We start from the raw sequence: 25,696 nt of genomic DNA on the forward strand, positions 1-25,696 counted from the left end.
ATTTCCGAACTTTAACGAAGGCAGTCGGGCAATCATCGGAACATCTAAAAGGAAAGTATTTGTTCCCAAATCAATCAACATGAAGAAAAAATAATGGCTGAATCGAAATGGTTCACAAAATCTTTAGGAAAGCCTACAATTAAAAAAAAAAAAGGAATGGGAAATGTTGAAAAAGCTGTAAAAAGCTTTAGGAAAATTAGGTCATTAAAATCGGGAATATTCCAGAGTTCCCTGGCTTACTCAAGTTACAAATGCCTTCATAAGCACAAAGATATCTACTCTTTAATAAAATCCACTTATTTACAAATCGTTCCTTAAATGGTTACTTATAAAACAAAACAAACAATTTCTTCTCTAAAGCTCTTTTACAAGTAAAACACTTTATATAATGTACAAACTATTCTAAAAGTGTCCTACATCAATAGGCTTGGCCTCATCATCTTTGACAACGACACTAACTCTCTCTGATAAAATATCGTCCATGTTACCTACAGATTGCGCATCTTTGAGTCGTGCCATGTGATGTCGTTGCTCGGCACTATCGATCAGGGACGTCCTTCTCGTCTGTGCTTCTTCAGGATTATGGCTAAACGACCTTCGTAAGAGATTTGAGTCAGGTTGTGTGCGAAGGAAGTTGCCTGACCCTGGGAAAGTTGAGTTTAGATTGGTGTTGTTGGTAGTAACGTTGCGTCTAAAACTGTGAGATCTTATAGTTGAAGCTACTGTCGAGCCTGCTTTGATTCCTTTCTTGATGGCTTCTTTGATGCTGCGAACAACCTCACGTTTTTCTGCTGTCGTTCTGAAAGGCGAGACGAATATAAGATGGTAAATGATGATCAGAAAAGAAGAGAAATTATGATTATTAGTTGATGATCGTGATGATGATGGTTAATATGTTTGATGGTGATAATGGTGATGATAATGTGTATATCATGAATTCGATGATGATCATGATGATGGTAATGATGATGATGATGGTGATGACGATATGATGATGACGATGGTGTGGTGATGATGATGGAGGTGATGGTGGTGGTGATGATGATGATGGTGGTGGTGGTGGTGGTGATGATGATGATGGTGATGGTGGCCATATGCATTCTTACCTAAGTTCAAAAAGTTTACCTAGTTCGTAGGTAAGTTTTTTGAACATGTTCAAAATTCTTACTTAGACATAGTAAACTTTTAGAACATGTTCAAAAAGTTTACCTATTTCTAAGTAATTTTTTTGAACATGGTGCTCTTCTTGAACATGTTCAAAATGTTTACTGTTTCGTTTTCCCCCCATATTTCAGGAAATTATAGATGGTGAGCTTTGTCTTCACAAAATAGTATTTCCCAAGAAAATTCCTTCCTTCTTATGTATTTTTTTAGTCCAATTAACGTATTTATAGCTTTTTTACACCATCATGCTAAAGTCCTGTCCTTAGGATTTTGTGAATGGAAAATCATTATCAATAATCAAAATCATAATACAGCAACTTGAAATTTATTTGTTATATGTTTTGAAACAAAAATCAAAGATCTTCTTTCTTTTAGCATACCTAGTAGAGAATATTACACATTCTTTGCACCGAATGCATAAAGTAGTGAAAAGTTAATGGCATATAGAGTTCCTCTATGACTTTCAAAATGAGAATAATAAATAAGATTTATTATATAATAAACAACAAAAACGCAACTTTTAGTAATATCTTTAGTTCAGTTCTTATTTTTGTCTTTTCTCCCTTTGTCGTAGCTTGACCTTTTTTCACGACCTCTTTCCAGTGGTGCGGGACTTTCTCAAAACACAACTTTTTTCATGATCTCTTTCCATTGGTGCCGACTTTCTCAAAAACACAACTTTTAATGTTATCTTTGTTCAGTTCTTAAGTGTCGCAATAAACTTTTGATTTCGTGTTGTCTCTCTATGGCATGGTTTGCGATGGCTTCCAACCTGGCAGCTTTTCATGAAGTCTTTTCCATTCTGTTCTCACTTTCTCAATGCACCTTTGCCTCCATGTACTATTATCTTCCCTGTTGAAGATTTCTTTTAACTCTTCGGTAGCTGATGGGCTTTCAAAAACTTCTAGTATTCTAGATTTCCTTGGCATGTACTCTAGTTTCATGTCCTCTTCAAAGGAAATTCTTATTAGCTCACTGTCTTCTCCACTCCATTTCATTGATGAACGTCTTTCTGAAACGGCTGATGACTTAGTTTCGATTGAAGATTTTTGAAGCCAGTCCTGAACCAGGGTCTGGGGATCGACAGTACCTCGTGGTAATTCTGGCTGGTTGTCTTTTATTATATACGCTATTCTGCTTCTTATTTCTTCCAATGTATGCTTTCCCAAAACCTTTGATTTCTTGACGATTTTTTGGATTTCCTTGTTTGTTGGGCATACACCAATTTTAAAGAAATGTACAAACAAGGTTTTAATTTCTTGGTCTGCATTCTCACCGAATTTGGTAGGCCGTCCTATGACTTGTTTTTGCTTTGGCTCAAGTGAGTCTGGAACAAATGTTATTGGCATCTCTTCCACTTCTGAAACTAGTGGCATAGGCTGCTCCTTAGTTGTAACTTTGGTGGAAATTTCCTCGGTTTCATTTGTATCCTTTTCATTTTTCCTTTTACATAGTTTTTGGTTGTTCACGTGTCCAAGAGCAGAACTGATTCCTAACCTTTCTTGGTTCACTACACTAGCTTTAGCTTGGATCTTTTCTTTATGGAGACGACGGTAAAATCGTATCTCTGTTGAGAGATTATGCTCCAAAAGCTGTGCATGAATTTCTTGAGTTTTGGGGTCTTCTTCTGCCACTACTGTTGATGATGTTTTTCGAAGTAGTGTGGGAGTGAATCTTCTTTGAATTCCCAACTTCTTGGCAAATTCTACAGCTCTTCGCCCTACTGAAGACGAATCAAATGACTCTCCATTACTGCTAACAAACACTGGCCTGGCGTTGTTTGGCTTTTCGGTGTCTGTCACAAGTAAAGGTCGGCATTCTATGATGTAGTTCTTTAAGAGCTCGTACATTTCATTTGATAGGCTTGGATAAGATGATCCTTTATCGACAAGCGTCTTGTGAGATAGTATCGTTATGGAGTACTGCTTCTTCCCGTCTACAACGTGCTCCTTCGCCTTCAACACTTCTTCTATCGTAAGATGAGCCACCACACCAGACCTGCACATAGTTTCGATGAACATTCTCACAATAAGATAATCTCTTGCAAGCAATATTTCTGGTAATGTGCACTCGTGTTTCCTGTTGTATGATTTAAGAAATTCCTTTATTCTGATGGCGGTCTTGTGGGTCAGCAGCTCGTTTAGATTTTCTTTCGAGGGCATTTCATCTACGTCTTTGTCAAAGTGTTGTTCTTCTTGTTTTCTTGTGTCTCTTCTCAATGAATGTCTCCAGCTTGGCAATTTCTTTATAAGCTGCTCCACGTCGTGCTTTTTCTTTGGTTTTATCATGCGTTGTTGAAGAGCATATTTAAGGAACTTTTCAAGAGTAAGGAGATAGACTTTTAAAGACTTTGCTGATAGTCCAAACTTTGGATTTGCCTCTTTTCTTTTTAATTCTTTTTCAACAAATTCACCCCAAATGACGTCGTGTTTAGCAACCCAGTTAAAGTTTATCTTCTTGTTGTTGGATAAGATCGTCGCCATTTTGAATATCCTCTGTGCGCACTGAATGGAATCTCTTATGGTTTTTCTGCCGCCATCGGGATTTTGTAAATGCTTGCAGAAGCCTTTTAGAACTTTGACGTACAAACTGTCCCCTTCCTTGAGTTCAGAATTCCAATCTTCCAATATATTGCTTGAATTGTTTTCATCTTCGGTTGAATATTCCTCTGAAACATCTTCTTGTGTAACTTCATAGTCATCATCTTCACTATCGTGATCATTATCTAAACTATATGTACGGTCGCCGACATCTTCCATCTCAGAATCACATCTAGTAGTATCAATGGATCTTCTTTTTCCTTTCTCTGCATTTCCTTGTCTTTTTTCTTGTTCCTTTCTTTTATTGACGTTACTTTCAACTTCAGTCTTTTCGCAACCAGCTGCACCTTGCCTTTTTTTCTTCTTTGCTTTCTCGCCTCTTTCAATATCTCCCTCTAGGCTTTTGCTATCGAGCTGTCTCTTCCGGTTTCTGTTGCTTTGGCACGTTCTTGTTTTTTCTTCGTTGCATCCTTGCTTGTTTGTCTTTCTGTGCTGCTTGTTGCCGGATTCCTGATCATATTCATCTTCAGTTGGACATTCCTCTGAAACATCTTCTTGTGTAACTTCAGAGTCATCATCTTCATTATCATGCTCATTATCTAAACTATCTGTACGGCCGCCGACATCTTCCATCTCAGAATCACATCCAGTAGTATCATTGGATCTTCTTTTTCCTTTCTCTGCATTTCCTTGTCTTTTTTCTTGTTCCTTTCTTTTATTGACGTTACTTTCAACTTCAGTCTTTTCGCAACCAGCTGCACCTTGCCTTTTTTTCTTCTTTGCTTTCTCGCCTCTTTCAATATCTCCCTCTAGGCTTTTGCTATCGAGCTGTCTCTTCCGGTTTCTGTTGCTTTGGCACGTTCTTGTTTTTTCTTCGTTGCATCCTTGCTTGTTCGTCTTTCTGTGCTGCTTGTTGCCGGATTCCTGATCATATTCATCTTCAGCGTCTTCTCCTTCGCCACTTGCTTTGCAATGTTTTCGTGAGAAAAATTCTTTGTGAGCCTCCCTTAATACTTGTCTATAGGTCTCAGAGTTTCTATAACAAAAAATATATACACATATTATATTTAGTATTTTGATTCTAAAGCATAAATCAAGGAGCCATTTAACTTACGTTTGAAGTTTATGTTTTACATGTAGATGTTGATGGATCCTGGCCTTATAAGCCGAGCATAGTTTACACCATCGCTGTTTACTGGCTGCTCTAAGTCTTTGTTCTTCTTTTTGTATTTTAAGCTAAAATAGAAAAAATAAATAAATAAAAAATAGCTGGTATCGCTGTATTTGGTTTATTATTTGTTTCTCTAAATCATATTTGTAATAATGAATACGAAGCTCACTTGGTCCATGTCATTTGGGTGTTGCTTCCTCACATGGCGCTTCATGTTCAACCCTTTATAGCTGCAAACGGGACAACTGTAAATGTATTTTCTGAAAAAGATATTACAGTGCTGTGTTATTTCGTGCTTATGAATTATTTTCAGCTTAGCAAAATACTGTTGCTACATCACACGACCTTTGCTCCAATTTGTTAATTCGTGCATTGACGGGAGTTAAAAAGCGCTACTTACGACTTAAAAGTACGACTTCTCTGCTCATGCATTTTCTTCTTTATCTTGTCGTTTTCACTTTTGAGGTTAATATTTTCTGTCTGAATTTTCTTGTTATCATTTCTCAAATTTGATATCATAGTCTCAAGTTTCTTTATCCTTTCATCTACATCGACATTACTCTCATTTGTTCCCTCTATTTCGTCTTCAGTGGATGTCCAACCATCTTCCTTTTCAACGTCATCATCAGTACTATAGCCTAATCTTGCTCTTTCTTCTTCGTCAAGTGGTTCACCCATTATATCTCTCCAGGTTGTTGCCCCTGCTTCCTTTACTAAAATAAAAATCGAAACTGATATAGAATGACAAGTAATTGATTAATGTGAGTTTCTTATATAGCGCATTTCAAATTACAAATAGTTATGCATATTGATGAAGGAATAACGTCCGAAACGTCGGTTCAATATTTTTTCATACCCACGGTGATAAAATTTTCAATTGAAATCATAGTTTACTTAATGGAGCGGTAAAATGGTAAGATATATCAAACAAAAGATTAAATTTTTAATAGTCTGTTCTTACCCATGCCTGGGTTGTCTTTAAGAGTGTTTGCAAACCTCTGTCTATATGACTTGTCGTAGCCTAGTAGCCCCTTTTGAGAAAAAAATACAACTTTCAAAGTTTGATTTGCACTTGCCTTTCTTCATTACAAAATTAATAACTTACTCTAGGATTCTTTTTAAGAGATTCCTTTGTCCGTTTTTGTAATAATTCCCTATACATTCTACATTCTTCTTCGGTTGAGATCGAAGAAGACTCATCTTCCGCCATGATTTTAAAAATTCTATAAAAAATGAAATAAATAAAAATTTCTAAAGATGAAAATATGTTTGGCTTCCTGTGGTAAGGCCTTAAATATATGGTATTCGGTTAGAATATGAATGAAAAAATTAGCAATCTAGCTACTCTACCAGATTAATTTTATTTACAATAGCTTTTTGTGCATAAATTCTAGAACATAAGAAAACGAGGTCATATTATTAAGCAAATATTTCAGAAATTGTCGATAATGATCAACTGACCCGTTCGTCGATCGTATAAAATGCAATAAATTCACTAAATACATGTCAAGCAGCCGTTTATCGAAACAAGATCTGAAAGAATATTCTAATATTTAAAGATTCTTAGTTAAACACCTTTTTTTTCAAGCATAATAAGCTAAAATAAGAAAAATAGTATGACAAAAGTATGACTTACCTCTAACTTCAACCATGTGCCTGAGCTGAGAGAATGAGTGCGAGTTAAGGGGGCTCATTATCGCACAATACAAATGCTATAAAAAATTTCTACAAAAGGGCATGAAGATAGGTCCTAGTGAAAAAGTATTAAATCCTGCAAAATAATATATAAGGATTGAAAATGGCGATACTATCGGTATCCCAAATATCCTTAACCCTAACCCTACCCCTCCCCCCGCAAAACGGGGGTTTGTTTTTTTTTTAAAAAAGATGCCTAGAATATCTATTAGGCACTTCAAAACGTATAGACAGACTTTGTTGGATGTTTACTCAATGCATTATCCAAGCTACAATTCAATTGCATGGTATATTCTTTGATTTTTTCATGAATTCCCATCTGAGGATAAGCTCAATTTTTTTCAATATTATCCCAAAATTAGTCACTTCCCATGCTTTGTCCCGACTATTTGTTCACTTTTAAGCTGTATTGCGAGGTATGGAACCTTTTAAACGAATTTCGGAAGATTTATGGCTTCTTATTGTTTTTCCGAAAATGTTAAATAAAAAAATAAAAATGCCTTCCTTTCACATAAAAATCCCATACACTGTTAGAGGATGCTTATCTTTATCTGTTCCATAATTATTGTCGTGTGTTTCATATATTTGATAGTCGAAAAGAGCCAAAGATTATTTTTGAACTTGTTCAAAAAGTTTACCATTAGCTGTATTTTGCGTAAAATTACGAAATTCATGCAGATTCTTTTGCAAACCTTCCTCTTAACCTTCAAAAACCATGTCTAGCAAGTTTCATAATTTTGCGTCATGTTTTAGGCAACTTTTTTTCAAGTTTCAAAAATTGACTTAACTTTGAAACCTAGGGTTCCAAGTAGTTATAGAACTTACACTAGACTTGCAAGCCTCGTAAATTTAACGTGACCCCAAAACAAGGTGGAGATCCTAGGTTGAACCAGCATAAGGAGCACTCCAGGGATCTCCAAGATTTTTGGAGAAAAATCTAAAAATAGTATTTTTTTCGATTTTTGCGGCAAAAGTTTACCTATTTGAACATTGCAGTTGGATTACTAGCTCAAAAATAGATGGTGAGCCTCCAAAATCTTGCTGCCAAAACTTTCGGTCAAATACCAAATAATCACGAAAAATGTTTTTGAAAACTGGCTATTTTCTACTTTTAATCAGTAACTGAACTTGTCCAGGGTGAGGTTCAAAAAATTTGCTAGGATGCATCTAGTGGTGGTGATGATGATGGTATGACGATGATGATAGTGGTGATGATGATGATGTGATGATGAGATGATGATGACGATGATGAAAAATAGCAATGTTTAATGCTAGCAATAATCAGTTTCAAGGTAACACTAGAAACCCTTACTTGCTGGCGAATAAATAAGTACATTCTTGTCTTCCCAGCTCTGTTGTGTCGCTAATGTTGACAAGCTCCCAAGATTGTAGAGTTTCTAAACAAAAATATTAGAAGATACACAATGATCAGTCCCTCCTCTCCTCTCCTCTTATTCTATATACACAATAGTGCTTACCATTTGTAGCCCAACAATGATCCCGTAGAACGAGAGACGTCACTGGAATTAACGTTCGAAATTTTACTTCCTCCGATGTTTTTAATGACGTACTCTGTAAATAGTTCAAAAAAAAATAAGGCTGTCAAGGAAAGTCATTAAGTGTCATCTTGCCGGCTAGTAGACGTCAGCAAAGAAGAGAAAAGCAAAGAAACCGACATTTTCGTGTCGTCACGCAACGCTCACTCTCCTACGTAGGGGAGTGAGCGTTGCGTGAAAACACTAATGGAGGCTGCATGACTAAGAAACCTACGTAATTGTGATTCTTACTTTTTCCTTTTTCCTCGATTTTACTTCTAGGTGGATCAATATGACAATTTTTTCAAAAACTGCAACAAAGAAAGAATGTTAAATTATAAATAATTGCAATGATAACACAATAAAGATTCTCTTATCAAATAAAAATTTTTAATCTTTATTTTTCGCAAACTTTCAGTATAATATTACTAGATATGATTATTAAAATAAAAATTGTAGGTTAAAAGATGCAAAACCGACGTAAAAAACGTTTTGCGATCCGAAGATCCACTTAATCGACGTCCAGTCCAGTCCATCTATGATCGGTTCCGGATTTTCCAAATTTAAAAAAACCCTTAAAATTCAGAATCTAGAAGCATAAATCAAATTTTAGAGGTTGGACATGTTTTTTCTTTACATTAAGATTGAGCATGCTCTATCAAAAGCTGCAAATTCGACGAAATGTTTTTGCGATCCAAAGTCCAGTCAATCGTCGTCCAGTCCAATTTCGCAGCGCAAAAATCAATTCATTTTTCCCCATATGCAAAGACTGATTTTTATATCTTCAAAGTGAAATATTCATCACCTGAATAAAAAACTAAAAACGGAGATACGATGCAATGTCAGCATCATCTGCACATGCGAAAAACAGAAGTGCAGGTGTGAATGACGTCCGGGTTTTCAAAAGCCTCCATTTTCGCTGTCCACACTAAGACGTTAGGCTTCCGTTTTCAAATGCTTCCACTCTAGAGAGCCTCTTCAAATGTACGCGTTTTCAATCGCTTTAGTGTGCGGGACGCCACGTTAAAACAAAAACATTGTGGACGGGGGACTTTGGAGTACATATAAAGACTGAATCTTCTGGTGAATTGACGGCAAATTATTTTAATATGTACCTATCAAATCTCACCAAATATATGCATAACAGAGTTCTTTTTGCTGACACGTGGAGTCGTAGGATTCTTTAGCTTGAGCGTACCACTACGAGGCTCGTCTGGACAATTCAACCACGTGACCTTCCCATGATGCAATAGTTTATCAATCATGACGTCAGACACCTAACCCAATAACAGATCAATAATTGAGAATTGATTTTACATGCGAATGTTAACATGCAGGTTCAAATATTACCTCAAAGCCGCCGAACTCTTCGACAACTTCATTGAAAAGCGGCGCAAACTTTTCGGTGATTCTTTGCATTTCATTGATGTGTGTGGCGACTTTCTCGACTGCTTCTACTGCATCTGAAAAGTCCACAGGAATCAAGAACATTAGCATATAACGCGCGCGCAAATAAAGATCACAAGATGAGGGTACGAAAAGCTAGTTTCCATGTATTTTTCATACCGAGAAGATTTTGGTATTCTTCTGTCTCCTTATTCAGCAGCTTGAGAATCGTTCTCATCAACAACGGGTAACGAAGAATTCTCTAAAAAATAGTAACAATAAATAAAGAAAAGAAACACACCAGTGCACATATTGCATGCGCATGTCTTAGTGCGCATACTCTGTAACCATGTCTCCTCGGTTGCGCATCTCCCAAAATACAGATAGCCTGGATCCGAGTCAACAACAGCAAAAATTCATACCTGTATAGGTTTGATGAAGTACGATTCAAGAGTTCCCGAATGTTGGTTCTTTGGATTACGAGCATCTAAGAAATTCCGAAGTTCTTGGTTTTGTCCTGTTGACAAAAGAAACAGACATGGGCTCCCTGTATCAAGTGTTCCATGTTGGGCTTTCTGTGTTGTAAGCAGGGCTCTCTGTGTCGTGAACTGGGCTCCCTGTGTTATGTATTTGACACCCAGTGTTGGGTGTTGGGTTCCCTGTGTTTCTTACCAGGCGCCAGCAGTTCTACAACTCTAGAATGACTTGAACAAAAAGCACTGTAAAGTTTGAAATGTTCTGTGTACTGAAGGAATAATTCTCCTATTGCGAGGATCACGTTCTGAAAAAGATAAAGAATCCACCAGATAAGAGACTTGTCATAAACTGACAGCAGAGGGGACCGGAGGTGAGGGGAGGGTGACAAAACATAAGTCCATATAGGGGTCGACGCCTTCAATTGAAGCAGGGGTTGTGCGATTTCTTTTGAAAACCTTGATCTCTCATGCGAATTCTCTAATAGTATTTTAGTATCTCCACATGCACGTTCTGAATCATAGACAAACAAGCAATTATGAATAATACAGATATGTGTATCAACCAATGATAATAAAGATACCTGGAATTGTTGGATTTCATCAAAGTCATCAAAACTAGTCTCTGAGTCGATGATATTTTCAAGCTCCTGCAGAAACTTTTTCTGGAAATCGAGGATCTCTTCAACTGTACTAACCAAAGCTTTGACCTGAAATAACATCATAATGAAATGTGAAAATACCTCAAGGTAATTAACACAAGAGGGGTAGGGAGAGGGGGAGGGTGAAACGAGACGCAGGAGGGTAGGGAGGGGGAGTTATAGGAGACAGGCAGCCCAAGAACAGGTTCCTTTATAATGATGACCTACCTCTGCTTTAGACATGAAGTTTTCATCTTTCAGAGGATCCAAATACCTGTTCAAAAGCAGCTTCAAATCCTTTAAAAAAATGAGAAAAATCCAATTGGATATAAACTTCGAGATTACACTTTTCACATAAAAGAACACAGAGGCTTTGGTGTCTCAGTAATTTGTCCAAGTTTCTCTATATAACTTTACAAGTTACTTTGGTTACTGTCTACCCAATGGCCCCACAGGTACCGCCCCAAATAATAAATAAAAGCCCATGCAGCCTCCCGTTCCCTTCTTATGAATCTATTTTGATTCCCATAGCTGCTGACCGAAATTTTTACGAGGCTCTGAGAATAGAATCGCAGTTACTGGATTCGCGCAAGGAGTACTAAACATTTTCAGTGTTGCACCTTGACGTAAGATCTCTCCGTGTCTACCAGTTCAACTATGACTTTGCGCAGTTTGTGAGCATCTGTTAATTGGATTACGGCTTTGGAGTCGTCTTCTGAATATTCCGTCCGCTGTCTACAAAATATTGTTACTTCCTCTGCTTGCTGGGGAGAAAAATAACATTCTATTATTATCACCATCACCATCACCATCACCATCACCATCACCATCACCATCACCATCACCATCACCATCACCATCACCATCACCATCACCATCACCACCACTATCACCATCACCATCACCATCATCCTGCATCAACAACAACAAATAATTGGAGTATTGTCATGCGCAACTAGCTTGAAGTAAGGAAGTCGTGGCCCAAACTCTCTCGTTCTTCAGAATCACCTGGTTACATACGTTATCATCATTGCCATTACCTGCAACAGTTCATCGACTGTTTTGCTCGATCGATCTGGATTCTGCTGGGTGGACGTTGTCTGAATAGAATCTACACTAAACACGCTGCCATCATCACCGTCATCAAAGTCCACTGAGAGTAAAATATAGGATAATTCCGATCAGATACTAGACGATTGAATGCGTGACAAAAGTAAACCCTCACCCCCAGGGATGGGGTGAAATGTCGTAGGTATATACTTACTGAGGGGAGGGGGGACAATCATATCACTCAGGTCTCCATATTCAATATTGTCACTAAAACAAAAACAATAATCAGAACTGGTTAATAATATTTATGGGTTCCAGATTTCTCTCTGTATCTTCCATCGGGTTGTGAGACTGGGTACGAGACACGATTCCAGGACACTCACTGGAACCGAATTGTATTTGGGTGCAATGCTTAACAGTCTTACTCTTTGAGTAGTAATTCTTTCTTTACCTTTCAAATATTTGGTCCTACCTTAGCTTGGGCGGAGGTTTTATCACCAGGCGACTAATGATAGCATCAGAAGTGACTTTGTTGGTCACTGGAGGCTCATCACGTGGTGATCGTAATTCTAATTTTATGCAAGAATCTAAAGGAAATTAAAAGAAACATGTGAGATTAATAAAGGGGTTCCACAGGGGTCACTTCTGGGACCACTTATCAAATCTAATTTGAAATGAGTGGCTACAAAAAAAACAAGAAATGTTGTTTTAGTGTACAGAAGGTGTTCATAGGGATCTGAGATCTCAGTAAAAAATATATAGGTAAATTGCTAGCTTTTAACGTACCTCGTAAAGCCCCTTTTAAATCTCCTAGAGGATCCGCATTGTCTACGTCACCTACTTTGACGTCATTCACAGCTAAAATTTCATCTCCCGCCATTACTCCTTCAATAGAATAGAGATTTAAAAGATATCAGCCGGCTTATCGGATTGATACCCGAAGGCATGGTCACTTTCCAAGATGGCCGACTTATCCTCTGTTGATATTGCCCTACCTTGAACATGAGCTAGACGACCTCTCTCGACATGGTTGACGTAAAGACCTCCCTTCTTGCTTGCAACAGAAATACCTAAGTTGAGCAAATCAATTAACATTGCATCAATGTTTAGGCAATCCAACACTCTTTGTAGTGAAACCACGTCCACAATAACATCCACGTAACACCACTCACAGCGCAATAAAACCACGCACCATTCGAACGCATTAGAATTAACTGCATTCCACCCTTATTCCTAGATTCATAATAGGTGTTTATAGTCATGACTACTCCAGCTTACCGAAGTCCAGTCCATCTGCTTCAAGGGATTTCGTCAGTTCAACTTGATAAACACATCTTGAACACAACTTTAATAAAGTATATTCCTAAAGGAAATGATAACAAAACCTTGTTACTAACTATGACCTAGAGATGTAATCATTTGCCTAAATACGAGAAAACACACACACAAAAAGAATCTAAAACTTATACACGGACTCCCTGTGGCTGCTTACCTGATCCTCGAGTAAAGCATCTTGCTTTGGAATGAAGTATTCTGAAATGTCCAAATAATATCGTTTTAGTGAGTATGATGTGGAAGTGACTGGAGCAGGGTAGGAGGAATATCTTTTGGTATTGAAGAAGGAGGGAAGACTAGGAACGCGTCATAGAGAGCCCATTTCCAATAAACCAATATCAGTAAGCAAGGGAATAATACTAAAGGCAAAGGCACATAGCTTGTACCTGAGGATCCATCAGCTTCCTGTATTCCTAGTTTCAAGAAATATGCACGTGATTCTAACTGTCTCTTCTCGCACGTGTTCACCACAACATCGTCTACTGTCATATGATCCTTAAGAGCAATGACTGTGCTTTGGTTGCTAGGTAGACTGATCCTCAAGTATTTGCCGAGGCTTTTCCAGTCTGAGTGGCTGGAACTTAGTGACCTTGACTCGCTTTCGTCTTCCTCGAGTGTGTCAGGTATGTTGTCTAGATTGGATCTAAAAGGAACATCAACCAACATGAGAAAAGTGGGTCAATTTTGCGCACGGTTTTATAAGATAGGGCTGTAACAGTGCAGAATTTCAGCAATCTTGAAGGCCTTTCATCATTTTCATCATGCTCAGTAAACTACTTGACCTCACGCGCTCCATGAAGACACTTGCGCGCAGAGCATCATGGACTCCAAAGCACGCAAATCATCATGGACTTCAAAGCACGCAAAGCATCACGGACTCTAGAGTGCGCAAAGCATTATGGACTCCAGAGCATGCAAAGCATCATGGACTCCAGAGCATGCAAAGCATCATGGACTCCAAAGCATGCAAAGCATCATGGACTCCAAAGCATGCAAAGCATCATGGACTCCAGAGCATGCAAAGCATCATGGACTCCAGAGCATGCAAAGCATCATGGACTTCAGAGCATGCAAAGCATCATGGACTCCAGAGCATGCAAAGCAGCATGGACTCCAGAGCATGCAAAGCAGCATGGACTCCAGAGCATGCAAAGCATCATGGACTCCAGAGCATGCATAGCAGCATGGACTCCTAAGCACGCAAAGGATTATGGTCTTACAGGATGGATACAAACCTCTTTAGTTTTGCGCCTCCTTTGGCAGTATTTTTCGATGAATATCGATCTCGTATTGACTTCACACTGGCTGCGTCATTGATTCTCAACGAGGTAAAGATCGCGCTTTTGATCTTGCCGACGCTACTTGGGTTCCGTTTTGCTTTATTCCTTGCTTTCACTTCTTCTTCTGTAAATAAATAATTAAACTTGATACATAAACAAACACTGTCCATACCTTTACATAAGGTCATACACGCACTTTCTAGTGTCTTGTGCTCGCAGAAATCGACCAAATCTCTAAATCATTGAAACTTTAATGTTATGGAATTATTGGGCTTATCTAATTTAGATCAAAGCACGGCTAGCTGACAGATCGAATTGCAATTTACCATGTTGAGTCTTGTAGAGGGAGGAGAAAAGCAATGAATATTAAAAAGAAAAGACATATAAAGTTATATTTTGAAGAACCTTTTACTCAATCAAATTCAACAAAGTTACCTGTTGATGGATCCCTGGCACTCACAAAAGCATGAAACGACATGACGGAGAATGTTCCCAAACGCGAAAGACTTTGTTTGGTAGTCCTAGCAACGCATGCTAATAATGTTTGAGGGTTGGGAAGAGGTGTTCCTTTAACCGCTGACATGTAGCATTGCAGTCGATACAAAGATATGTTCAACTTCTCGAGATTTTGCTCCCATCTAGAAATCTAAAAAACACAATAGAATATTCCACAGTTTGTTCATACTGATATCTAACTTTTTTATCTGTTTATCGTGTATATAATTGGATGCGCAAAATTATGCCTCATCAGTATTCATGTACAGCAGTTTACCATGTGTGCGCATGCCTAAAATAATACCCATGTGTATCAGTATTCATGTACGGCAGTTTAGCATGTGTGCGCATGCCTTAAATAATACCCATGTGCATCAGTATTCATGTACAGCAGTTTACCATGTGTGCGCATGCCTTAAATAATACCCATGTGTATCAGTATTCATGTACAGCAGTTTATCATATCTGCGCATGCTTATTGAAATTTGCGCACCAGTTTAGAAACACAAAAGTAATGTATCGTAATTGTTAACGAACCTGTTCAGAGAACTGCTGCTTCATTTTAGAGTCCGTCACGACAGTGGATTGAAGCTCGGCCATCTTCTTGAGTCTCGAATCTGAAGCAATCTTTTCGTTGACTTGGTTGATTCTCTCGTTCAGGATTTGAATCATTTCATCTTTACTCTTTTGTCTCGATCCACTTAGAAGTGATGCAGCCATGGAATGAACAGCTGTAATCCAGTTCTCAAGGTCAGTTTGGTTGGCTGCCTGCGAGAAGATTGAAGTTGGAAAAGTTTATTTACTTTATGCAGCGGTAAATAAGCTGCCAACCGTAAAATAGCTGGAAGGAAAGATGATCGTCCTTTTCTTTTTTCCTCTCCCCAGCCCCTCACCCTAGAAACTGTCACATACCTGAAAGTAATAAGCCTCTCCAAGCCTCGTACTGACGCTGAACACGTGATCTAGCTTAGCGTGTTCGGGGACTGCTTGCGCAATACACGAATCAATCTCTAGAGAAAAACTCGGGTCATCGAGATCTTGCGCGCTGACTGTTTTCTCGTTACATTGATAGAAATTCAGGGCTGCACTCTTCAAAGTCATCCAGTATTTTCTCCATTTTCTGTCTGACGCTAGTTCTATCTTATTGCCTTTTCCTCTCGTGAACACGTGTTTGCCAGATAACCAGCCTGCTTTACGTGTTCCACCACCCTGGCGCGACTGCGCGATACCAGATCTTGGTTTGACGTCTGTTTCAATACCAGAACTGCTGCCCAGGTCGTTATCATCATGAAAAGAAGCAGAGATTTCCTAAACAAAGAAGAAACAAGGATGTGAAATAAATTCCGCTGGTCTTGACAGAAGGGCATTGGAAACTGGGTGTTAAACTCAGAGACCTGACAAAACGTTGGGTAAAATATCAGTTACGCTATGAGAAGTTGCGAGCAAAAACGGTAGAGTTTTAATCAAATACTGTGATTTAAAAAATATATATATATATTAATAAAAATGAAAAAATAAAATAAAAAAAATTGAGTAGGTATAAGTTTCAGGTCACCCATCCAGGTACCAACCTCCCTCAACCGGGCTTGACTCAGTGTTTTGGAAGCCCAAGTTTTTTCCACTGGACCACGATTCCAAGAAATTAGCACAACAATGGCAGTTAAATCAATGCACAGTATAGACTAGACTTTTTAACATCTAATGTTCATTACGTCACGGCGCCGTATGGCAGCCACAAAATTAGGTCTCTATTTTTTAGTATATTTTATTTATTATTTGAGTTTTAACACTACAAAATGTGTTTTAGATCGATCCTTTTACTTACAATTACCTGCTGACCTGAAAATTTCATCAAATCTATTACTCTGGAGTGATATTTTTCTATGTTTGAATTTTCGACCGTTAGCCGTTAGAATCTCCTTGTCTCCGTGTGGTTATTTCAAGTCTTCGTTCTCTCGTGTAAAGCTGACTAAACATGGTTCTACTTCTCTACTTATCGCTGGTTATGATCCTCCTTTTGACATCACTATTTATATGGACATTGAACGAAATCCTGGACCTTCAAATATTTCACCGTTTGACCTCTCTACAGGATCTGGATCTGTCAACATTCTGCTTCAGCCTTCAAATTTGCCGTCTATACCGTACTCTAGAAATGAACTATATCGTTATCGTAACTGTGTTTCAACCAAAAGCCTGTCATCTATTAATTTTGCTGTCTTCAAAGAACTAAACATTTTTCGCTATCGTGGAAATCGTGGTGGTCGTTGTAAATCCTCTTCTGTTGATCGCTATGCTTCACTGAGCCTTAAGTCTGTTGAAAATACCCAACGTGTAATTCCTTCTGCTGATAATTTGCTCAATTTCTGCCTTTTCAACTCGAGATCGATTAACAACAAATCTCTTCATTTAAAAGACCTTGTCGTTGATGAAAATATTGATATTCTTGCTTTGACTGAAACCTGGCTTAGGAATAATGATAGTAACAGTGACTTTGCTTCTCGCGATATTTGTCCAGATGGTTTTTCTTTTGAACACTGTCCTCGAATTAATCGTTCTGGTGGTGGAATTGGTCTTCTTTTCAAGAAATCGATTAAGATCAAACGTATTAACACTACTGTTTCTTACTCTTCTTTTGAACACTTGGAATTTACTCTTCGTGGTAGTTCGAGTCAAGTCCGTCTTATTGTTGTGTACAGACCGCCGCCTACTTTGAAAAATAATTCATCAACTTCTAAGTTCTTCCAAGAATTTTCGTCGCTGCTTGAATCTCTTTCTATGTTCAATGGTAAACTGTTAATTGTTGGTGATTTTAATTTCCATGTTGATAACCCAAATGATGTCTATGCTGTTCGTTTTACTGATTTACTTGATTGTTTTAATTTATCTATCTTGAATAACTTGGCTGAACCTACTCACAAAAACAATCATGTTCTTGATCTCCTGATATCTAGGAATGATGACTTGCTTGTTAAGAATGTTTATATCCGTGATCCTGTGTTGTCTGATCATTTTGCTGTTCATTGTAAGTTAGCTGTCACCAGACCCTGTGCTTCTATACGTACTCTGGCCTATCGTAAAATTCGTTCTATTGATATGGATCATTTTAGCCGTGATTTATCTCAATCGTCATTAATACAATCTCCTGCTGCTGACTTAGATGATCTCTGCCTTCAATATGACTCTGTTCTGAAATCATTGCTTGATAAACATGCCCCGTTATGTACTAAAATTGTCACGCAACGCCTGAAAGCACCCTGGTATAATGACGTCATAAAAACAAATAAAATCAAGAAAAGAAAGCTTGAAAGGCGCTGGCGAAAATCTAAACTAGCCATTGATCGTGAATTGTATATTGAACAAAGTAACCTCGTGAAAAAGTTAATATTCGAAGCTAAAATGAATTTCTACTCAAATTTAATCTCTGATGCTGGTTCTGATTGTCACGCAATCTTCAAATCTATTGATCATCTGCTACATTTAACTCCTGAAAAAAAGCTACCATCTTCTTCTTCGTCGCAAGTTCTCGCTGATACTTTTGTCGATTATTTTAAAGATAAAATTATCAATATTCGTAATGGTTTTCCTACTTCTGAAAATTCTATGTCAACTCTTGTTGTCTCTGAATTGGACTCCAGTACAACTAGGTGTAGATTGGACTCTTTCTCTCCAGTGACTATTGATGAGCTAACTAAACTCTCCAGTAAACTGATGTCAAAGTCCTGTGAGCTTGATCCTCTTCCTGCTAGTCTCCTTCAAGATAAATCTGCTTCTCTTCTGTCTGTTATCTGTAGGATTGTCAACTCATCTCTCATAAATGGTTCTGTCCCTCCTTCTTTAAAAACTGGTATTGTCAAACCTCTTCTTAAGAAATCATCGTTGGATCATGAAAAACTCGTTAATTACCGTCCTGTATCAAATCTTAAGACTGTCTCTAAAATTATTGGAAAAGTTGTTGCTGATCAACTTTGTGCTTATTTGTCATCTAACAACATGCATGAACCTCTTCAGTCTGCTTATAAACAATTTCATAGCTGTGAAACTGCCCTGACTCGTGTCCATAATGACATCCTTAAAGAAATTGATAATCGTTCTGGTGTTGCTATGGTTCTTCTGGATCTATCTGCAGCTTTTGACACTGTTGATCACACTATTCTTCTTGATCGTATGTATTCAAAGTTTGGAATTTGTGGAACAGCTCTTAAATGGTTTAAGTCATATCTCTGTAATCGTTTGCAGTATGTTTCTGTTCATGGTTCGTTCTCTAAAATTGTTGATATAAATTGTGGTGTACCCCAAGGTTCGGTCCTTGGTCCGCTTCTCTACTTGTTGTACACGTCACCACTAGCTGATATTCTCCGTCGTCACAAAATGTCCTTCCATTTCTTCGCTGATGACACCCAATTATTTATGCCTTTCAGTTGCAATGATGATATTTCTACTGCCTTAACTATAAAAAGAATTGAAGCCTGTCTCTGTGAAATAAATGACTGGATGACTGAAAATAAACTTAAACTTAACAAAGAAAAAACTAAACTCCTTATCTTGTCCTCGAAGTATAATCCTCATCTGTCTACTCCTCTTCTACACTTTGGCGATCAGGTTATCAAACCATCCCGTAATGAAAGAAATATTGGCGTAATCTTTGATTCTGTGATGTCAATGGTTCCTCATGTTAATAATATCTGTAAGACGTCGTTCTATCATTTGCGTAACATTGCTCGTATTCGTAAATTTATCTCCGTCCATACTACTGAAAGACTTGTCCATGCTTTTGTGACATCCAGGCTTGATAATTGTAATTCTCTTCTATATGGTTTACCTAATGCTCAAATTGATAAATTACAATATGTTTTGAACTCTGCTGCTCGTCTTGTAACTCTCTCCAAGAAGTATAATCACATCACTCCTGTCCTTTGTTCTCTGCATTGGCTTCCTGTGAAACATCGCATCAATTTTAAGATTCTACTCCTCACTTTCAAAGCACTTCATGGTCTGGCTCCTGTCTACTTGTCTGATCTCATAACTGTGTATAAACCTAAAAGAACTCTCCGCTCATCCAAGGAACTGCTTCTTGTTACTTGTCCGTACAATCTTAAATCTTATGGTTATCGTTGTTTTTCTGTGTCTGCTCCTGTTCTATGGAATTCACTACCGTCTCCTCTTAGAAACACTTCATGTATAAAAACTTTTAAGAAAGACCTTAAGACTCATTTGTTTAAACTAGCTTTTGAATCATAATTTATATATATTTTACAGCGCTTAGAGCCGACTTGTATAGGCGCTATATAAATCATATTATATTATTATTATTACTTTTCAATCGATTCCGTGCGTGGCAGAGATGCAAGGGATTAGCCGATATGGTCTGGGGGCCGGCTGGTCTCTCCCCTGATGCTTCGGCTAGAACATTTTCTTGCGTAATTCGTACACCCAAGGGCAGAAGGATTTAATCGTCGTCAGGTCCGAAGTCCATACGACGCCCCAGCTCTGCGGATGTCTCGGGGGTATGGCAAAGTGGAATCAAGGCTTACTTTTGGAATTAATTACATTTCTCCTGACAGAAGTGGGAGTTCGAATCCCACCTTATCCGGATATGTTTTTACTTTTTCTTTTCGAATATTTTTTTTGCTAACAATCTGAAAGTAAAACTCTGCTTTCCTGTTTTGAAATCCTTCCTGGGAACAGTATACTAACAAGGGCTCTTACACATTGATATGTTTTCTGTTTATATGTTACTGAGCCTAAAACCCTCACTCGTTTCTGCAAAAGGCTATTTGAATTATAAGGCCCTGAATCTGCTTGAGCGCACTGGCAGAAATGTTATACAACAGTTGTCACGACAAATTGCATTGCAGCAATTCATAAGTGAAACGTTTAAGAGGTTTAAGAGGGAAAGTGTGGTAACGTAGAGCTCTACTTTTTTACTCGTGCAACTAAAACTTGGGCCGCAAAAAAGTGTTCAAATAAATGCGGTGAAAAAATCCCTCCTGGGGTTACCATGGAAACTAGAAACAACGCTGGTCACAACGTCACTTACCAAAGATTCTTCACGATTTAATCTTTCAATTTCCTTGTAGTAACTCATCTCTGTCGAGTCTTCCAGAGCAGAAGCACTGTTTTCATGACGGATTCCACTAGTGTCAACTGACCGATCAATGTCATCGCTAAAGGACGACGTGAGTTCATTATGACCCGCCTGTAACGATACACGGGATGAAGGCCTTGAATTACTATCGGTTGCATTCTCTTCTTCTTCCAAACCAAATCCACTGTCTTGCCCACCACTTGAAACAAAACTCTCGTTATTTTTCGTTGCTAAAAACACGTTACTCTGGAAACCAGCGTTTCTATGGTGACTCCTCGCGGGAGTCGTTGCTGTTTCAAGGTATCCAGGTATACTACTTTTGTCGCTGGTGTTACCATGGGAACTAACACTGGTATCCGTGGAAACCAGTGTGTTATTACTTCCATAGTGTTCATCTTTACTGTTGACATGTGTGTTGCTGTGTTTGGTAGATGGGCTGTTCTCGTTCGTTTGGGTAGAAGGGGACTTTGATTCTTTAGGTGTCGTCGAACGCTATGAAATAAAAAGATAGATAAGATATTGAATCCAATGCGATTTTTAAAGCTTTCCAACAAGAACCCTAGTTAATGCTAAGCATGTGTGTTTACTTTACTATTAGAAGAGCTTTGATGCGATGTAGAGGATGAATTCAAAGACCACGTACGAACGCGTGCATTCTGCAAAAACAAACAAGAAATAAACAAATGGAAGTGAAATGAAAACTTTTAGAAAATGAATGAATAGAAAATGAGAAACACAGAATAAATAATACTTACATAGCAAAAGTCCATAAACTTTTTAGCTTCTTCTTCAGAGATGAAATTCAGTCCCCAAGCATTCTCTAGAATATAATCGAGAAACGCGTCACTATGACAACATATTTCCATGACAACTGACATTATGAGGTGGTCATGATAAATACGAATCATGTATTTTAATTTTTACAGTCGTAAGATCTTACTTGATTTACGATTCCTCCATTGCACAAAACACTCCGAAGTCTTCTTTAGCCGTATCTCTGTGGTTAACATAAGCATGTTCAAGTTTATTTAGGAAAAATAAGCTTCATGTCAACTGGCAAGGCTACTCTGAAAAACAGTTTGGTGAGCTAGCCTTCTTGGTTAAACATCATCATCTCCATCATCATCATCAACATCATCATTACCATCATCATCACTACCATCATCATCACCATCATCATCGTCATCATCAAGTATCATCATCACTGTCATCATCATCACCGTTCATCACAATCATCATAATCATCACTATCATCATCACCTTCATCACAATCATCATAATCATCACTATCATCATCACTATCATCATCAACATCATCATCATCATCACTGTCATCATCATCACCATTCATCACAATCATCATAATCATCACTATCATCATCAACATCATCATCATCATCACAATCATCATCATCATCATCATCACTATATTCATCACCTTCATCATAATCATCACTATCATCATCAACATCATCATCATCATCACTGTCATCATCATCACCATTCATCACAATCATTATCATCATCATCAATATCATCAACATCATCATCATCACTATCATCATCATCATCATCACTATCATCATCATCATCATCATCACAATCATTATCATCATCATCACTATCATCAACATCATCATCACTATCATCAACATCATCATCATCACTATCATCATCATCATCATCATCAGTGTTATTATTATTACCTTTTAAGTTGATTTCAGTGTTGAAGAGTGTTCCATTGCTGGTTGTTGCATTTACTTCAAACACTTCTTCTGTTCCAACCTGAAACATCAATGGCAGACACAGATGAACAAACTGCCCCAGCCATCCCTCCCTTCATGACAAAAAACCTTTCTTACTTTTTTCCTCTGTATAATGATAGGAATAACGTTCTCTACAACAGGAACCCATCGTAATGGACCTTCATCAGATGATAATGTGTTAACCTCAGCAAGTGACCTGAAAAAAGATAAGAGCATAATGGTAAAGAGTAAACAAATCAAGAGTATACCTTATTCACCTACTGCTTTAAAATTCAGATCATGTGTCATTCCTTTGGGTAATATTTCTTTGCCTAACAGTTGCCCATGAGAAGATACATATGGATTGAATTTGACTGAGTTAAATAGGTTATCTTGTGTTTCAAAATGGTACCTCCTTAACCCAAAATCATACCCAAACTCTCTTTTAGGCATTGAAATTGTTTTTCGACAATTATCCATGCCTCTTTTACATGCGAGTACACCCACAACCCCCCCCCCCCCCCCCAGAATGGATAACATCTAGCTGAATTTTTTTTCTACAGTTATAGGTCTATATAAAGGATGACTGTTGAGTCAATAATCAATTCCATCTTACTTTATCATTCCAATATATATTAACATTCTTTTTCACAAACTAAATTTGAACACAAGAAAAAAGAAGCAAAATATTCCAAAATTTCTTATGACTTACTCAAATGTTGTTATACAAGAACTCAATTCTTTTTCAACATCACTTGATGAAGCACTTGTATGACAACACCCCACAATACTCATTGCACCATACAATACAATAAGTGTTGCAGAAAGAAATGTCTCAATCCTTTTCTTCAATACACCACTGTGAGCTTATTTTTGATACCTTCCTAGACAATTCTGAGTAAGATAGATCTAAAACAGCTGAGGTTGAAGCCAAGATATTTGATATTTTTTTCTTTTCACTAATGATTTGAAGACCAAGTCCAAGAATGAGTTGCAAAGTTTGCTTTTTCTTTGTTCATAGTTAGTCTTAAAAAAACCTAATTGATTATTTACTATTACTTGATACCAAAAAGATCAAGTCAATTCAAAGACAACCAATGGAAAAATTTAAAAACCTCATTATGTGCCACTGAGAAAACAACTCAAAAAAGTGTTTAAATTTTCATCAAATAAAATAAATAGCAAAATAAAAAAACCATTCTTCTCAACAATAAAACTCCAGTTGTTATTTAGAATCTACAAGGATGAACAGCATTGAAATTTGTCAAAAGTTGAGGAACGTATAAAAAACATCAGGTCTTCCTTTGTACATTATAAAAAAAAATTACAATGTACAAATCATCTTGTGTCTCAAATAAACCTGATTTCCTTAGAAACTTTTTAAACCAATTTCGATAAATTATTCATAAAATGTATTAAAAAATAAAAAGCTAAGAAAAACCCATGAAATAACATATTCTTCAAATTTTAGAAAAATAGGGAAATAAGCCATTTAATTCCGAAGTTAATTATTAGGATAATTGTTTTGTTTTGTGAATAAATGGCAATCCAAACGCCTACAATTTTCGAGAAAATTGAATCAAAACAAAAAAGTCAAGGATCAACAAGTCATGCATTTGCAACTTCTGTGATCTGAAGAAAAATTTTACGAACATTACAATAAAGATTTTAATACGAAGCCGTAAAATCAATCTTGGAAGCCACTAAAATGCCCTAAGAGCACTTGAATGTTTGATAAGCATTTGAATGGCTTCCCAGCATTGTAAAAAGAACTCGTTCAAATGATTTTCAAGAAACGTCTAGTCGGGTCCCCTACTGCGACTGAAGTTAAGCGAAAATTATTTCTTAAATGATGTCAAAATGACAAACCATTTGCTCTTTTTTACTGGAAAATAGATACTTCAAACCCAGCCAGTGTACAAATAAATAAACTAAGTTCTTGGAAATCAAAGAATTTTTTTACGAACTTTTATTGCGAGTTTCTTGCATAAAACTCTTCTACCTCACCAGCTGTGAAAGCTAAATCTCATACTCCAAACAACAAAACAAAAGAGAAGTTTTGATATCCATTACCTGATCACATTCTGGTTGTCATCGAAGTTGAGGTCATGAAGTGTCTTGGTAAAACCATTTTCATGGGATGGTACGATGTAAATATCTCCTCTACTCCCGGTCTGGGAGCTCGAAGAGAACTGACTCTCCTTATTCCCTATCCTGCAGCCTTTTTACCGGGAAGATATTAAAAGTCTTGATGTATTGAAGTACATTTGATGAATTTAGCAAACAGACGCTAAAGACAACAGGTTCCAAATCCTTGAATTTTACGATTCCCTAGGGAAAGAACCACAAAACCCTAGAAATGAAAACAATCTTACGTGTCTTCTTACTTATATTAAAATGGATAAATGATTTAAGACAAAGACAAAATCACTTACATATTTTGTTGGCAGATGGTAAATGTTTTTTGATTACAATAGACAACCGCATCATTAAATAATCCAAACTTTTGTAAAGCGTTCTCAACTCCATTCCAGTGCTCATTTAGCTTAATTATATTATTACGCTTGGATCAGAAATAATCTTTTTTTCTTGAAGCTTTACAGCTGTTCTCATAATTAATCTCTTAGAGGTATTCACACATTAAAAGCAAGACGTTTTGATAGTTATAATAGCCCTTAAAGGCACGCTAAAAGACATGCGGTGATGATATTAATCTTGTAGAGTTTCGCACAACTGTTAACAACTGAAAAAAGTACTATTTTCAAACGATTCTTACCTGAACGACGAAAATTTTACCAAGATGAATACTACAGATTAACCTCTGTACTCCAACACGATTAGCTAGGGATATAAAGAGGTGATGTCGTGCAGCATGGAGTCTTTAGTGAACTAGGATTTCAACAAGTAAACACCAGCAGTCTTTTGTAAGGAATATATTGCGCACATCATTAGCATCACAAAAACCAACATTGACAAGAAAAGTCCTTCAACATAAAAAAAATAAATACAATTGAGATCAAGTCTATTGAAGTGAATGTCGACTTGTACAATCAGTTTATGAAAAATCCGATAGAAAATAAATAAGATTCCTTCACATA

At 37.3% G+C, this 25,696-nt stretch overlaps 2 protein-coding genes across 2 annotated transcripts; both read right to left on the minus strand.

Annotated features, from left to right (window-relative positions):
* Positions 1 to 260: 260 nt before the first annotated feature.
* LOC116295819 (rho guanine nucleotide exchange factor TIAM2) lies at positions 261 to 24,823 on the minus strand (the record flags this gene model as incomplete). Its single annotated transcript, XM_031703769.2, has 31 exons — positions 261 to 799; positions 7,883 to 7,967; positions 8,049 to 8,142; positions 8,358 to 8,416; positions 9,235 to 9,382; positions 9,456 to 9,568; positions 9,672 to 9,753; positions 9,914 to 10,008; positions 10,164 to 10,272; positions 10,549 to 10,674; positions 10,834 to 10,902; positions 11,226 to 11,369; positions 11,646 to 11,758; positions 11,870 to 11,922; positions 12,128 to 12,242; positions 12,442 to 12,540; positions 12,651 to 12,725; positions 12,934 to 13,018; positions 13,148 to 13,188; positions 13,377 to 13,633; positions 14,226 to 14,394; positions 14,706 to 14,916; positions 15,303 to 15,533; positions 15,678 to 16,073; positions 20,806 to 21,345; positions 21,441 to 21,509; positions 21,609 to 21,673; positions 21,794 to 21,850; positions 22,560 to 22,638; positions 22,716 to 22,815; positions 24,672 to 24,823. Coding segments are annotated over 31 exons (4,428 nt in total), but the record flags the coding sequence as incomplete, so codon positions are not given.
* Positions 1,549 to 6,098, minus strand: LOC148906547 (uncharacterized). The gene is made up of 6 exons (XM_089037389.1): positions 5,981 to 6,098; positions 5,837 to 5,906; positions 5,276 to 5,588; positions 5,045 to 5,135; positions 4,819 to 4,940; positions 1,549 to 4,740 (listed from the first exon to the last, which is right to left on the minus strand). Exons 1-6 carry the CDS (start codon positions 6,083 to 6,085, stop codon positions 1,908 to 1,910), a joined length of 3,534 nt encoding a protein of 1,177 aa, XP_088893515.1. The 5' UTR covers positions 6,086 to 6,098; the 3' UTR covers positions 1,549 to 1,907.
* Positions 24,824 to 25,696: the final 873 nt, after the last annotated feature.

This window comes from Actinia tenebrosa, unplaced genomic scaffold (genome assembly GCF_029948245.1).
Source record: "Actinia tenebrosa isolate PJP-AT-01 unplaced genomic scaffold, QUT_ActTen_1.0 PGA_scaffold5__44_contigs__length_20552954, whole genome shotgun sequence".
NCBI classification, from domain to species: Eukaryota; Metazoa; Cnidaria; class Anthozoa; order Actiniaria; family Actiniidae; genus Actinia; species Actinia tenebrosa.